Here is a 17,500-nt window from a genome sequence, read left to right on the forward strand (position 1 = left end):
GCGTTGCTAACGTTTCTGCCAGGCAAAAGTGATACAGAATGTCATTTAGCGGAATACGAGAACCGGTTCCTTGTCTCAGTAGTGTGTGTGGAAAGAAAGATGAATGGAGGAGGGATGGGGGAAATGATGTGGTCAATCGGTGTACTATGAATAGCAGCCGATGAGGGCGTTCGCAAGAGGTCACCCGATGTGATTACTCGATATGCTAGAAATAGCAGCCAACGAAGATGGATGAATGTGAGGGGCTTCTTCAGTTTCCGTCAACCAAATCCACCGCAGATTTTTGGTCAGCCGGGACTATAGAAGAGACTTGCCCAAGGTGCCATGTAGTGAGACTGAACCCGAGACCATATGGGTGAGAAGCAAACTTCTTATCACACAGCCACTCCTGCGCCTGTAGTTGTGTAACAAAATAAAAGTCCGCGAGATATGGTGCACCAAACAGTACAGCCATCTTTGGTCTTGGGCGTACGTTTAAGACACCTCTGTCTGTTGTCCTTTTTAGCGACAGTACTCTCTGGTACTGGACGCAAATACGCGCGCGCACACACACACGTACAGAAATATACCCATAACAGGCGCAGGCGTGGTTGTGCGGTAAGAAGCTGGTTGAGGGTTCAATCCCCACAGCGTGGGCACCTTGGGCAGGGTTTTTTCTACTACAGCTTCGGGATGACCAAAGCTTAAGAGGGGATTTGGTAGACGGAAACTGAAAAGAAGCCCGATGTATGTGGTGGGTATTTCTCCCTTGATAAGTGGTGTTCATTTTTAAGTCCTCCATGACCTAGCGGTCGGCAAAAAGAGAGACTGATACAATAAGTACCCGGCCTCAAAAAATATGTACTGGGGTTGAGTCATTCTTCAAGGCTGTGCCCCAGCATGACCGCAGTCTAATAACTGAAACAGATAAAAGGTAAGAGAAAAAGATACACATAGAGAATGAGAGAGGGAGGGAGAGAGAGAGAGAAATTACGATTTATTAGTTGAATACGATTGATATAAATACTTTCGCTTTCCTCGTATATGTAGAGACATGCTTTCACACAAAAACAATGAGAGAGAGGAGGAAGGAGAGAACGAGTGAACCATTAAGACGTCTGATGTCAAACAAGTCAGCGTCGAAGCAGTAACGCCAAAGCAGCTGTGCCGAGACGTCACATTACCCCTGATACTAATGCTAATATCTGTGTCTTTGAAGGAAGGCGTCTGACAACATAAATGAAAACAGTGGATGAACAGGGTGGGAGCTAGAAACAAAGAATGTTTCTGATGTCTCTCCGTTGTCTTTCTGCTTGAAGCTGGATATGCAATAAAAGGTTGACAAATTCTCTAGCACCTGTGACATTTTCAACCAGTCGATTAATACAAAGACAACCGAAATAATGCATACTCTCTTTACTCTTTTACTTGTTTCAGTCATTTGACTACGGCCATGCTGGAGCACCGCCTTTAGTCGCCAAATCGACCCCGGGACTTATTCTTTGTAAACCCAGTACTTATTCTATCGGTCTCTTTTGCCAAACTGCTTAGTGACGCGGGGACGTAAAACACCAGCATCGGTTGTCAGCAATGCTAGGGGGACAAACACAGACACACATACATATACACACACATACATACATACATACATATATATTATATATATATATATATATATATAATATATATATATATATTATATAGATAATATATTATATATATATATATATATATATACATATATACGACAGGCTTCTTCCGTTTCCGTCTACTAAATCCATTCACAAAGGCATTGGTCGGCCCGAGGCTATAGCAAGAAGACACTTGCCCAAGATGATCCACGCAGTGGGGGACTGAACCCGGACCATGTGGTTGGTAAGCAAGCTACTTACCACACAGCCACTCCTGTGCCTATCAGCTGCATGAATCTTGCATCAATCAGCTCAATGAAAAAGTATGCGCTGAAACCAACATCTTCTTCGTCAACAGACAACAAGCGAATACTGTGGGACAAATCCACTTAACTAGGAAGCATACTTTCCCGAACTGTCGTCATTGACAACAAAATGAATACCAAATTCTTCAAGGCCAGTGTCACTTTCAGCAGACTCCACAAGAATGTATGAAACAATGAAACAATAGAGGCATCTCTCAAGAGACAAAGGGCATGGTTCGTAGGACCGGATATCTCACTACACTGTTTCTATGGCTGTGAAGTATGAACTAAGAATGGGATGCAATGAAGCTGAATTACTTTCATAGTATCCAACTTAGAAAAATTCTTGACATTCAATGGCAAACTTTCAGTAGCCAACAAGCGAATGCAACTACGACCAAATAAATAGTGTAAACTACATTCCTATTCTTTCTTCATTGATTTTCATTGATACCAGTCCAAACACGCCTAACATCATCTGCTGCACCTGACGACTTACATTGATCCATCAACATTACATTCCGCTACAAATATCCATCGCTTTCTACAAAGCTAATTTTATTATTCATAAAGGCCTTTCATTACCCAACATACTGAAACAAAGGAAGGCAGAAGGGGTGTATTCAAACAAAACAAAGAAAAGGCGATTTTTGAAAGATAATTGGGTCAGTTAAAATCCGGAAACCATGGAAAATGGTGACTTTACGTCAATAGCATTTAGTCGATGTGAGAGTTGAGTAGGTTCACTTCTCGTGTGGAGTGACGCCATTTACACTTTCACGCTCTTGTCGTCGTTTGTTCGTCTGAAAGTGGCTAAAAGCCAATGAAAATGTTTTAAATATTTAGTATTCATTCATAAAATTATACATTACACTTCCTAGCTTGCGTGGTTTCTGAGACACTGGAGCAGATACACAGGTACTCAAGCATGTAGGAGAAGGAAAAAAACTGAATGGAGAGTGAGGCAATCTTCTTTTTGGCAGTGGTGGATATGATGACGGTAATTTTACAGTTCGCTGCGCATTTAAACTTTTAAATAAATGCTGTTTGTATGAAGAGCACTAACTAAAGTTACAATGGCGGCGAACTTGCAGAATCGTTAGCACGCAGGGCAAAATGCTCAACGGCATTTCGTCCGTCTTTACGTTCTGAGTTTAAATTCTGCATAGGTCGACATTGCCCTTCATCCTTTCGGAGTCGATAAAATAAATACCAGCTAGTACTGGGGTCAATGTAATTGACTTACCCCTCCCAAAAAATTGAGGGCCTTGTGCCAAAAATGTGAAACCAGTACTAACATATGTAGTACGAAGAGCGACTATTTTCTGAACGTGTTCATGTCTATACCTGTCCAGCATTCCTACACAAGCGTGTCTCCTATTCCAGCTTTCTAAATCCTGTTTTCTGATTGGGTAAAGATAATCAAACTTTAAACTCTGCAGCATTTTTCTGGACTTTTTCTATAACAAGTGAATAGCAACATCGGATTCAGCGTGAAAATGTTTACATCGACATACCAAATCTGGGAATTTTCAGTTAATGTTAGAATTTCAAAAGGTGCGACCCAAACAGAAAAGATCCTTTAAGTTAGGTTGAACATATTCAGTACATAGACCTAACTAGAAATAAAGACATTCTGTACGTCTAGATTTCTGCTCACCTAGATAAGTGTTCCCCGCCTCGTGACTTTGTTTCCTCATAACTTTAAGAAAATCGGTATTTTTAATTAAATTTCGGCAAATACCTTTTAGATCGTGTAGATTGTAATTAAATCGGAATTTAATATGAAAAAAAAAACTGGTCGGCGCACACACATACATACTCACAAACACACACACACACACATCACACACATTTTTCTTAAAATTGATGAGGAAACAAAGTTGACACGTGGAATTATCCAAAACTCTTCTCCCTCCTACTACCACCTTCGGGAAAAGTTTTCACAGCAACTTGTGATACAATCAAAATCACAACACCATCTAAAAGATAATTATAGAAAATTTCATTAAAAAATAGTTTTTTTTTCTGAAAATTACGAGGAAACAAAGTCGCGGGCGTGGATGGCACACTTGTGTAGTTATGCCGGTATTCCCTTCTGTTCTTTATCAGAGATACACCTCCAGGTGAAACAAGGCCATGCTTAAGCCACTAGTGTTTACTTAATACATCCAACCTACATACACGTTGGTAACATGTTTCATTTGTAAGATTTTATTGTACACAATGATAACATGAACTAGATATTATTGCACAATATTTATTACCACTACTGACAACATGTCCTTCACAGATTATTTTATTGCGGCTGTTTAACAAAAATGGCGTGATTTCAAGTGGTTTATTATTACCTATCACTTCGGTAGTGGCAATCTTTCGTCTCTAGTAGACCTTTCCGTCGATTTCCGTAAAAAATTTTTTTTTTTTTTACATATGGGCTTGCGGGAACTTTTGAAAGCGATTGTATGACGAGGGAAGTTCTTTTGAAGTTACCGTGCATGGGAGCATTGATGGACCATGTGTGTGGTGGTGTGTGTGTGTATGTGTGTTTTTGACAGACAGTATGTTGTGTAAGTGAAGTGCTTCTTTTATTGTGTGTGAAGAGACAGAGTAATGTGTGAAAGAAAGAGATAACTGAAATTTTTTATTCGGTGTATGTGTATATGTATGTATATTACTTCAAAAGTTCCCGCAAGCCCATATGTAAAAAAAAAAAATTTTACGGAAATCGACGGAAAGGTCTACTAGAGACGAAAGATCGCCTCGGTAGTTAACCACAGTATACAACCCACTCTTAGTTCCTGCGATTTGTTTTGATAATGAATTTTCTATTTGTTCTATCAACTGAAACTACCCAGCCCTTTGAATCTCGGTAAAATTGGTCGAGTATTCCTCCAGACACTTGAAGTTTGTTTGTAATTCCCTGACAGAATCGGCGAGACGCTGTGTGACTCTTCCAATCATAAGTCCAACACACCCAGCGAGCACTTTCGCTCAGCTTCCGTGTCTAACGAATTGCAAACTCTCTCTCTTTCTCTGTCTCTCTCTGTCTCTCTGTCTCTCCCTCTCTCTCTCTCTCTCTCTCTCTCTCTCTCTCTCTCTCACACACACACACACACACACACACATGAACAGTTAAACTTGTGTTGTACATTCAGTTAACCAAACGAAATACCAGTATTGGTCGGTATTTCTGTGAAAATCAGACACAGTAAAAATATAGTAGCTAATTGGTTTGTTTACTATAGGTCAGCGGGGGTACAAGGGGGATCGAGAAACTAAAAGAAAAAGAAAGGGAGAGAGGGAGAAGGGTGGGAGAGAAAAGGATGAGACAGAGGGAGAAGGGTAAGAGATAGAGATAGAGGGAACCGAGGCAGATGGAGAATGAGAGAGAAGACAGCAGCAGATAGAGATGAGAAAAACACGGACACGGATAGAGAGAGATGGAGACAGAGACAGACAGACAGAAGAGAGACATAGAGGTTGATAGATGGGTAGAGAGAGAGAGGAAACAAAGGCAAAGAGAGGGGGAGTGTTATTTACGTTAGATGTTAGATATTTTAAATGATTTATACATCATTAATGGACAAAATGCGGGCGACGGCATTTTCTAAATGGCACACCTAAAAAATACTCCGAAATTTTTATTAGTGGCCCGTTGGATGATGAGTCATGGTTCGTAGAGCCCCTTCTCGAAAAATGTTGTCCATCCCTGGCCTAGAAAGAGGAAGAAGGACATCATTTGCGACCTTCCAGAAGGATAGAGCAAAGGGACGAAGAAATCCCAATTTGTGGGTTGATGCAACAAGAAGCAATGTCTTATCCACAAATCTTGTTTTATCGTTTTGCAACAGAATGGATTAGTCTCAGATCGTGACGTTAAAATCGGGCGGGGTAGTGTTTTATATCTTTATATATAAAAGTGAAGTTGCGTGTCTGTCTCCTACGATTTAGATTCCTAACTACTCCCACATTTTGCGGTGCAGTTTAACCAAAACCGGGTATCTTATAGTCGTGATTCATATCGATCCCTTCTGGGTATTAGCGCGCGTCTACGATGAGTCTACGATTAAAAAAAAGATTTCCATAATTTTTTCCCATTTTTAATGCATTTTTTTGCTATTATATAAGGGAAGTAACTCTCTAAAAATGTATTATTAAATCTCAGAACGTAAAATGCTACAGTAACACCCCCCCTTTGTGGTTAGCCATATTGAGATGGCTATTATACTTTACATCTCTAAAAATGCTTATATAGTTATTTCTCTTACAAACCCGAGCAACGCCGGGCGATACTGCTAGTATAATATAATATAATATAATATAATATAATATAATATAAGGAAAATGGAGAGTTTGAACACAGAAAAAAAATCAATTTATTTATATAATAGTCAATTTCATATAGCCTACGTACGTTTCAATTTCTTACTTTCATTCATATTTTGCAATTAAGGTTGCATTATGCATTTAAAAGCTAAAAATCTCTTCAGGGCAAAAATTGACAAATGGATGGAGAGTTGCTTACAGACGGAGATAGCAGCATGCTTTTGTGTGTTTGTGTTTGCCAGCACGTGTGCCTTTTGGATTTCTTTCTTAAAATAGCTTCAGGTTAAACTACGACCACAGTGAACAATGGCTAGTTATAATTCTGAGGAACTAGGTCATACTACCATTCTCCTTTGATCGATTTTATAAGGGTTGGCTACCACTCCTATCTCTACTCACTTGCGAAAAGAATATAAGTAAAATATATTTTAATCAATATATCTATTTAACTTCTACTAATTTAGTTATGAGAATGTCAATGTTCATTTAATTTTATTTATTTGAATTTATTAAACATATTTATTAAACATAGGCGCAGGAGCGGCTGTGTGGTAAGTAGTTTGCTTACCAACCACATGGTTCCGGGTTCAGTCCCACTGCATGGCACCTTGGGTTTTAGTGTCTTCTACTATAGCCTCGGGCCGACCAAAGCCTTGTGAGTGGATTTGGTAGACGGAAACTGAAAGAAGCCCGTCGTATATATGTATATATATATATATATATGTGTATGTGTGTGTGTGTGTGTGTGTGTGTGTGTTTGTGTTTGTCCCCTAACATTGCTTGACAACCGATGTTGATGTGTTTATGTCCCCGTTACTCAGCGGTTCGGCAAAAAACACCGATAGAATAAGTACTGGGCTTACAAAAGAATAAGTCCCGGAGTCGAGTTGCTCGATTAAAGGCGGTGCTCCAGCATGGCCGCAGTCAAATGACTGAAACATGTAAAAGAGTAAAAGAGAATATATTTGATCCAATGTGTACAACAAAAAACCGCTTTCTCTTTTAGTGTTGATTAATTTGTGCTTGAATATAATGATCTGGAAATTTTCCTCAACGCACAGATCACACCTTTTGCTTCCAATGCTATAAGATTTTGCCCTGCTAATTACTCCCCGCTTCAGTGTATATTCCTTATTTTTGTCCTTAATTTCCCGAATTAATCTACTTAAACTAGTGCTAGCTTGTTCGTGCTGATAAGGTTGGTAACATTTACAATGTAAACATCAACCACTACCACAAATTACTTAAAAATGAAATAATTAAAAAACTATAAGATAACGAATAGCAATACATTCACCGATCTAAGGAGAATGGTAGTATGACCTAGTTCCTCAGAACTACAACTGGCCATTTGCGTTGGATCATTTTATTTGTTTCAGTCAATAGACCGCGGCCAGGCTGGGGCACTGCCTTCAAGAATTTTTAGTCGAATGAATTGACCCAGTACTTATTTTTCTTTAAGCCGGAAACTTATTCTTGCCGAACTGCCAAGTTATCGGTACGTAAACACACCAACACCCGTTGTCAAGCGGTGGTGAGGGAACAGAGACAAAAAGACACACAGATGTATGTATACGACGGGTTTCTTTCAGTTTCCGTCTACTAAACATATTCACAAGGCTTTGGTCGGCCCAAGGCTATAGTAGAAGACATTTGCCAAGGTGCTACGCAGTGGGACTGAACCCGGAACCACGTGGTTGGGAAGCAAGCTTCTTATCACACAGCTACGTTCTATGTATCGTTTTCATGTTATATAAGCCATCGAAATACTTTACTTTCACTTTTCCAGGACACTAAACTGCATGTTAACTTTCACGATAGCTATCAACTGACGTAACGTTTAGTGACCGTAACACGAACCGTCAGTACACGGGAGCAGAGCTCTTCTAACACCTCCACTTGCGCCAGGTGTGAAGGAGTTCAGATTTTTTTCATTTACGTCATATCCGTTAAGGTGGGAAGGGGACTCGCACTCCTCATGTCCCACTTGCGTGTCAACTTTACCAATCGGAGAATAAGGTATGTAAAGGTTATGGACAATAACTCTTATCGCCTTCATATGGTATACAGAAAAGACAAAAATATTTACATAAATGCTCCTTTGTGTCCATGATTTCACTTCGGATGTTTTCGGTTTGAACGGCAGTTTTCAACACGAGAAAATTGTAATTTGTAAGTTTAGCGTATTTTAATTTTTCGAATTTTAACCAATCAATGGCCTCTATTGAGCTAAAATCATTTGCTGCGTCTAAAACTGAGACAACATCCTGTCACTGTTATGTTTACGTACGGAAAGCGTGTGTATAAAATTATAGAATTATTTTGTTTGTTAATTGTTTAAATTATTTTCCATTCCTTTCGGGGTTTTTTTTCTTGAGCAATGGAAAATAGTTTAAACAATACACGTGTATCACAAAACAAAAACTCAAAACAAAAACAAAACGAATAATTTTAGACACACGCGTAACAATTAAATTAATATAACAATTAAGAAAAAAAAAACGAGAGGCTAAAATTTAGGGTTAGGGTTAGGGTCAGTGACAGGATGTTGTCTCAGTTTTAGACGCAGCAAATGATTTTAGCTCAATAGAGGCCATTGATTGGTTAAAATTTGAAAAATTAAACTACGTTAAACTTACAAATTACAATTTTCTCAAGAAAGCCAAGAGAAAAAAATGTTTTATTTTGACACATTCTACGAGTATACGAAGTTTAAGAGTGTTTAGTTAACTAGAAATTGTGTTGAAAACTGCCGTTCAAAAGGAAAAGATCCGTTTTCTGCACAAGCGTAGCTGGTGGAGGAGGGTCCGCCCAGGGCGGCACTTTTAATGGGGCACCATTTTGGGGTCGGCTGTAAGCAATATGTGTTTTATGTGGGGTTTGGGGGCGACAAACGGAAGGGCCACCCTGGGCGGCACACACTCTAGCTACACTAGTGGTTTTCTGTTAGTTTCACAGATTTTGAAATTCTGAAATGAAGTCAAATTTTCAAATTTGGTATAGTGATGTACTTTTTCACGGTGAAACTGACGCTATAGTAGAAGACACTAACCCAAAGTACCACACAGTGGTATTGAACCCAGAACCACGCGAATGTGTGTGTGTGAGAGAGAGAGAGAGAGAGAGAGAGAGAGAGAGATGACTGGTCTTCAGTAAGTATTTGATTAAAAATAAATAGGCGTAGGAGTGGCTGTGTGGTAAGTAGCTTGCTTACCAACCACATGGTTCCGGGTTCAGTCCCATTGTGTGGCACCTTGGGCAAGTGTCTTCTACTGTAGACTCGTGTGAGTGGATTTGGTAAACGGAAACTGAAAGAAGCCCGTCGTATATATGTATGTATATATATGTGTGTCTGTGTTCGCCCCCCCCCCACATCGCTTGACAACTTATGCTGGTGTGTTTACGTCCTCGTAACTTAGCGGTTCGGCAAGAGTGACCGATAGAATAAGTACTAGGCTTACAAAGAATAAGGCCTGGGGTCGATTTGCTCGACTAAAGGCGGTGCTCCAGCATGGCCTCAGTCAAATGACTGAAACAAGTAAAAGAGTAAAGAGGACAGACAGACAGACAGATAGACAGATAGATAGACAGACAGATAGATAGATAGATAGATAGATAGATAGATAGATAGATAGATAGATAGATAGATAGATAGATAGATAGATAGATAGATAGATAGATAGATAGATAGAAACTAGTGTCAGTTATTAAACCGAGAAGTTAAAGCGACGCAAAGACGTCACGGGGCACTTGTCAAAATTTGACAAAATCATTGTTACAATAGCTTTTTCATTTAAGTGTGAGTGTGTGTGTGTCTGTGTGTGGTAGTTGGATAGCGGGAACAAACACGAAGCAGAATTCAATACACAAGACTGTTCCGTTCTTTATTCCTTTATTCGGCTAAGTTACGTAAGTACACACACACACACACACGCACAGATCAACCTATTTTTGTGCATTTCTCTATACAAATACACGAATATGTGTACTAACCGGTGTCCGTCTGTCTCTCTTTCTCCCCCCACCATCTCGCTAGTCTCTTCCTCTATCTCTCTATCTTTCTCCATATATGTATGTGTATGTGTGTGTGTATGTGTGTGTATGAGTATAGATTGACAGATAGACGTGTATTTACGCATACGCATTTATACATACGTATACTGGACTATATATACCGTGTGTGTGTGTGCGTATATACCCTTTTACTCTTTATATATATATATATATATATATATATATATATATATATATATATATATATAGAAAGAGAGAGAGAAAGCGAAAGGAGATGTGCAACATATACATACTCTCTCTTTCTCTCCTTCTTTCTCTCTCTCTATCTTCCCTCACGCTTATGTAAACTTCCGTTTCTAATAACCAACCTAGAAGAAAACATTAATCAACTCGCTTAACATCAAATGGTGATTGTTCAAGTCCACTGGTTATTAACAGTAAGTCTATGCCTGTCCTATACTTTTTTTTTATATTACTATCCACTTACATGTTTGGTTATGTATTTAATTAGCTATGTAGTAATCTAACTTATAGAATATGTCTAACTTTCACTTGTCTTATCTAGAAATAGATGTAATAATTAATAACGATACTATTCATAATAAGGCGGTATATTGGCTAAATCGGTATCATGATAGACAGAATCACTTGTCGAATGGGTATGATGCGTACTTTTAGCTTCCGAGGTCAATCTCGCAGAGGTCAACTTTGCCTTCCATCGTTCTGGGGTCTATAAAATACAGTACCCTGTTGAGTTTCTGGTGTCGATTTAATCGTTTGAGCATTCTGATATAATGCCGGCGGTATTTATTTTGCAATCCGTTATGTTTTGAGATCAAATTCAAATCCCGCTTTTGGGAGCAACGTTGCCTTCCGTCAGGGAGTGGGTACTGTAAACAGTGCAGGGGTAACTTGAAATCGGGTTCAGGCTACCCTCGGGGGTGGTAAACTGACATCGATTTCAGGGGGCTAATGCAGATTCGCACCTCACCTTGAAAAATGCATTTTTCTGAAAAAGTCAGATAATCGAGAGGTAACTTGAAAAGGGGTAGGGTTTTTTTGGTGGGGGGGGGGGTCAGGGTACAAAAGGAAGTCTTGCCCAGGAATGACAGGAAGTCGATAGGCAAAAATTGGTTGAGAACGGCTGCTTAGAATGAATTAGGGAGTTATACTCACCCTTCAGATATGAATTCTTGTATCTGAAGGCACGCCGGGCGAAATGCGTAGCTGTATTTCGTCTGCCGTTACGTTCCGAGTTCAAATTCCGCCGAGGTCGACTTTGCCTTTCATCCTTTCAGGGTCGATTAAATAAGTACCAATTACGCACTGGGGTCGATATAATTGACTTAATCCGTTTGTCTGTCCTTGTTTGTCCTCTCTGTGTTTAGCCCCTTGTGGGTAGTAAAGAAATAGATATGAATTCTTATTCTTTTGTTAGAAATCAATCGTAGTAGTATAAATAGTGGTTGATGTTTTTCACTTCAAGTCAACTTCTCACGAACGGACAACTTTGATCAATAACTGTCCAACAGAGTTGACTTTTATTCAATGTATATCTGAGGACAATATATCGTGTGTTGTTTCCACTCTAAGCAAAGCGGGGGCATGTGATTTGCAAGCAGTTTAACTGCTCTTTCTAGCAAGTCCTATCGATGAGCAATTAGATCGGCAGACCTGCCTCTTGTCAGTTCCGAGTTTAAATTTTTGTCAAGTTCTAGGTTCGATTTAATATTTCAATGGAATTCTAATTTATAAACCTTTACATTGATTTTTACTTAATTTTTTTTTGTCTTTGTTGTCATTAACAATCGAGCTAGTTTTCTAAAGTTTCCTTTGAAAAGAAGTTTGCTTCCCAACCACATGGTTCTGGGTTCAGTCCCACTGTTTGGCACCTTCGGCAAGTGTCTCGTACTACAAGCCTTGTGAGCGGATTTGGGAGACGGAAATTGAAAAAAGACGGTCGTAAAATAACTTTTACCTTTTATTTTTTTTTTGTTTCAATCATTAGACTGCGGCCATGCTGGAGCCTTCGAGAATTTTTAGTCGAATGAATCGTCCCCAATACTTATTTTAAACCCTGATATAATTTGCGCAAACCGCTAAATTACGCGGACGTAAACACAAGCGGTGGCGAGGGACACACATACACACACACACACACACACACACACACACACACACACTCACACACACGTATGTACATCTATATGTAAGTGAAATCGGTCGTGGCCGAAGCCAGTGCCGCCTGACTGGCACCCGTGCCGGTGGCACATAAAAAGCTCCATTCGAGCGTGAACGATGCCAGTGCCACGTGACTGGCACACGTGCCGGTGGCATATAAAAAGCACCATTAGAGCGTGAACAATGCCAATGCCACGTGACTGGCACACGTGCCGGTGGCATATAAAAAGCACCATTCGAGCGTTAACGATGCCAATGCCACGTGACTGGTGGTATATAAAAAGAACCATTTGAGCGTGGCCGGTGCCAGTGCCGCCTGACTGGCACCCGTGCCGGTGGCACATGAAAAGCACCATTTGAGCGCTGCCGATGCCAGTGCCGCCTGACTGGCACCCGTGCCGGTGGGACATAAAAAGTACCATTCGAGCGTGAACGATGCCAGTGCCACGTGACTGGCACACGTGCCGGTGGTATATAAAAAGAACCATTCGAGTGTGTTCGATGCTAGTGCCGCCAGACTGGCACCCGTGCGGTGGCACATAAAAAGCACCATTCGAATGCGGACGATGCTAGTGCCGCCTGACTGGCACCCATGCTGGTAGCAAATTAAAAGCACCATTTGAGCGTGGCCGATGCCAGTGCCGCCAGACTGGCACCCGTGCCAGTGGCACATGAGAAACACCATTCGAGCATGTTCCTTTTCAACCTTCTACATATATATATATATATATATATATATATATATATATATATATATACACACACCATATATATTCTCTATATCCTATACTTGTTTCAGTCATTTGACTGTGGTCATGCTGGAGCACTGCCTTTAGTCGAACAAATCAATCCCAGAACTAATTATTTGTAAGCCTAGTACTTATTCTATCGGTCTGTTTTGCCAAACCGCTAGGTTATGAGGGACGTAAACATACCAACATCGGTGTCAAGCAATGGTGGTGAGGGACAAACACAGACACACAAATACATACACATATATATGTATGTATATATATATATATATATATATATATGATGGACTTCTTTCAGTTTCTGTTTACCAAATCCACTCACAAGGCCTTAATCAGCCAGAGGCTATAGAAGAAGACACTTGCCCAAGGTGCCACGCAATGGGACTGAACCCGGAACCATGTGGTTGGGAAACATGCTTCTTACCACACACCCATTCCTGTTTATATATAAACAAGACAAAGACTACTTAAATACTTGATTTAAATGTCCAAAATGAAAGCAGACACTCAAAACTGGTGACCTTCACTGCTGACTTTATTGAAAAAATGAATGTCGGACCCTTTTGAGTCTATCTGTATTCTATCATCATAAGTAGATACCTTTGTTTCCTTTAGGTTATTGATAATTTTTCTATCATGTCATCTTGATCAGTGACCCTTGACCTTTTGTAATTCAGCACGCCCTTTCTCTGAAGGGTAGAAAAAAAAACCCCAATTACAACAAAAAATAATAAAGATTATTCTAATGAAACATAAGCTAGGTTTGCTTAGTGGCTCTTTATCTTATACTGTTCCATCCAATATTTACTTCTTTTTTAGATATTTGTGTGCTATTAGTGTAACCAATTAAGTAAAATTCCGTAGCTGGTAACCAGAGGGAGAAGCTGTCCTTTCGACCAATATGTTGCTGTGGGTGTCACTGGATGATGGACTCTGGTGATGATGTTATTCCATGCTTTCCAATCCATGGTGCTGGCTTTAGCTGCACCAGGCTCAATCTGATCTGGCAAAGTTTCCACAGCTGGATGCCCTTCCTAATGCCAACTTCTCCAAGAGTGTAGTGGTTGCTTTTACATTCCACCGGTACGAGGGCCAGTCAGGCAGTTCTGGCAATGACCACGCTCAAGTGGTGTTGTTTACGTGCTACCTGCACAGGAACCAGTCCAGCGGCACTGGCAACAACCACGCTTGAATGTTGTTTGTCACGTGCCACCGGCACAAGTGCCAGTAAGGCAACGCTGGTAACGATGATGCTCGAGTGTGTGTCTGTGTATGTGTGTATAAGTAAATATACGTATCCTGACATCATGTGATGGTTGTAAACGAGCATCACTGTCATACAAGTGAGGTTGTTCATTTCCAGTCTTCTGTGAAAAACATGTCTGGCCATGAAGGAAATATTACCTTACTTGGAAACAGGTGGGTGTTGGTGACGGGAAGAGCTCCCAGCTGTTGAGAAAATCTTCCTCAGCAAATTCTGTCTGATCCATGAAACCATGGAAAAGTGGATGTCAAATGATTTTGATGATTATATATATATTTATATATAGATAGATATATAGGCACAGGAGTGGCTGTGCGGTAAGTAGCTTGCTTACCAACCACATGGTTCCGGGTTCAGTCCCACTGCGTGGCCCCTTCAGCAAGTGTCTTCTACTATAGCCTCGTGCTGACCAAAGAATGGTGACTGGATTTGGTAGACGGAAACTGAAAGAAGCCTGTCGTATATGTATATATATATATGTGTGTGTGTGTGCATATGTGTATCTGTGTTTGTCCCCCCAACATCACTTGACAACCAATGGTGGTGTGTTTATGTCCTTGTAACTTAGTGGTTCGGCGAAAGAGACCGATACAATAAGTCGATTTGCTCGACTAAAGGCGGTGCTCCAGCATGGCCGCTGTCAAATGACTGAAAAAAGTAAAAGAGTAAAAGAGTAAAGAGTATAGATAGATATTTTTAACTTCTACTTTTGTATACTTGCATAGGTCAGACAAAACTTGCTGAAGCAGATTTTCGGTGTTTGGAAGCCTTTCTTGTCACCAACCCTTACCTCAAGTAAGTTAATATTTTTCATAATCTTCCAAATATGATCGTTGCAACACAATGACAAGCCATGATTTCAAAGAAGAAAAGCCAATTTAGTATTTAACTTCAGCTGACGTAGATAACGAAAGAATAAAATATAAACATAGAAATTCTATGCCATGACAATTAAATTATAGGAAAATCATTATAATTGGTGGGTTATTTAGGTTATTTACTATTGAAATATTAGAATGCTTTTCAATATGTATGAAAACATTTCAATGTAAAATTATTTCTATAATTTAATAATGCTAATCTAGAAGTAATTAAAAAATACATATATATATATATATATATATATATATATATATATACGCCATGATAGATTGTTAGACACTACACACATTTTTTTCTCTCCTTGTTTTTTCTGTGTCCCTTTCTGTAGAAGAGCGTAGGCTCGAAACGTAAAAGATTTTTTCTATTCCTGAGCATTATACTAATACATCTGTTTGTTTTGTACACCACCTGTCTTCGTCTTTTGTTTTTTTTCGTAAACTCTCCCTATATATATATATATATATATATATATATTCGATATGTGTGTGTGTTATCAGCCACAGGTTGAGCACTGGTAATTTGTTGGGAAAGAAGGCAAGGAATCAGCTCTGGACTTGCGCAGCCAATGTTTTTTTGTGCTCATACTGTCCTATTCTGTTTGTAGGAGATGGTACAGCAGTTGGTGCAGCTATGCTAGGCAAGGAGATTCTGTACCTGTATTTTCCAGGTGTTGTGATTGATCTCAAAGCACTTCAGTCTTAGTAAATACTCTAATAAATATCATTGTAACTATTGTTGTCGTTCATATTGGTTTCAGTGCCAAATATGGCCCTTCTGTCATTCGGTATAATCACGGACATTCAGTATGCGGACAGAGAAGACGGCTACGACTTCTTCAAAATCCAGAAACGGTATTTTCGTGCCTCGTTGGAACAGACAAACAAAGCTATCGACCACTGGATGCAGTCCGACAACGAGGTGTCATTTATCCTACAGCTTGGTGACCTCTTGGATGGCTACAACAAACGGAACAACCAAAGAGATAGTGCTTTAGCATGCATGAAAAAAGCATTTTCTAAATTCCCCAGAAATATCTATCATGTTTGGGGAAATCATGAATTCTATAATTTTACCCATGAAGAACTTCTCAACTCTATACTGAACAGTTCTTTAAATAAGAATTGTGAAAATATTCCTGGTAGAGGCTATTATTCTTTCACACCACACAAGTCCTTGAAATTCCTTATCCTTGATTGTTATGCTGTCAATGTGATTGACAAGATGAGTCTAAATTACCAAGAGGCAAAGGAAATATTTAAAGTGAACCCAAACAAAGACATCAATAGTTCAGATGGTCTTGATGATTCCACGTGCATGGTTGTTGCATATAATGGTGCCATCGGAAAAGCCCAGATGGAATGGATATCTGCATCTCTGCAACAGGCTGAAAAACTGCATCAAAACGTTGTGATCTGTGGTAAGTTTCAAAGTTTTGTCTTTAGGATTAAATTATTTCTCTCTCTCTCTCTCTCCTCTCTCTCTCTCTTCTCTCTCTCTCTCTCTCTCTCTCATCTCTCTCACCCCTCTCTCTCTCCCTCTCAGACTTACCTAGTACCTTGAATTATTGGTGACCCATTGGGTCACAGGTAGTCTAGTATATATATGGTGCTGTATGAACATTTAATGTGATTTTAGAGTCAATTTTGGTTGCTATTTCCAGCGTGGTGGCATCTCTTAGATACCCTAAATTATAATTTTATATATATACACACACATACATACATACATATGTATATGTGTGTCTGTGTTTGTCCTCGCCTTCACCGTTTGACAAAAGAGACCAATAGAACAGGTACCAGACTTGCCAAAGAATAAAGTATTGGGGTTGATTCATTCACCTAAAGATATTCTTCAACATGGTGCCCCAGTATGACCACAGTCTAATAACCGAAACGAGCAAAAAGTCAGATTTGTATGTTTGTGAATTGGTTCAGTTGTTTACTAATTAATGCTAATAATAATGATTTCAAATTTTGTCACAAAGCCAGCAATTTGAGGGCCAGAGGGTTAGTCGATTTGCACCAACCCCCCTCACAGCCACTTATAAATATATTCCTCTCTTTTAACAGTTCCTGAGAATAGCTAAAATTATAACAATTCCTGCCAACAGACTTCCTGTTTGAGTTTTGGCATTACTGCACATATCAGCACCATTTTGGTTCA

General features: G+C 39.6%; 1 protein-coding gene across 5 annotated transcripts in view; it reads left to right on the top strand.

Annotated features, from left to right (window-relative positions):
• Positions 1-10,084: 10,084 nt before the first annotated feature.
• The window catches only part of LOC115231016 (manganese-dependent ADP-ribose/CDP-alcohol diphosphatase-like), an 8,855-nt gene continuing 1,439 nt past the window's right edge, over positions 10,085-17,500 (top strand). Inside the window, exons 1-3 of one of the 5 annotated variants that reach the window (XM_029801111.2) lie at positions 10,085-10,153; positions 15,181-15,250; positions 16,095-16,754. In XM_029801111.2, the coding sequence (XP_029656971.1) occupies position 15,250; positions 16,095-16,754 (661 nt within the window). In that variant the 5' untranslated portion in view covers positions 10,085-10,153; positions 15,181-15,249. Of the gene's footprint in view, positions 10,154-10,500; positions 10,696-15,180; positions 15,251-15,941; positions 16,755-17,500 lie in introns of those variants that run through there. The other 4 variants (XM_029801109.2, XM_029801112.2, XM_036499914.1 and 1 more) reach the window with 4 other exon arrangements.

Source organism: Octopus sinensis, unplaced genomic scaffold (assembly GCF_006345805.1).
Source record: "Octopus sinensis unplaced genomic scaffold, ASM634580v1 Contig17160, whole genome shotgun sequence".
Taxonomy (NCBI): domain Eukaryota; kingdom Metazoa; phylum Mollusca; class Cephalopoda; order Octopoda; family Octopodidae; genus Octopus; species Octopus sinensis.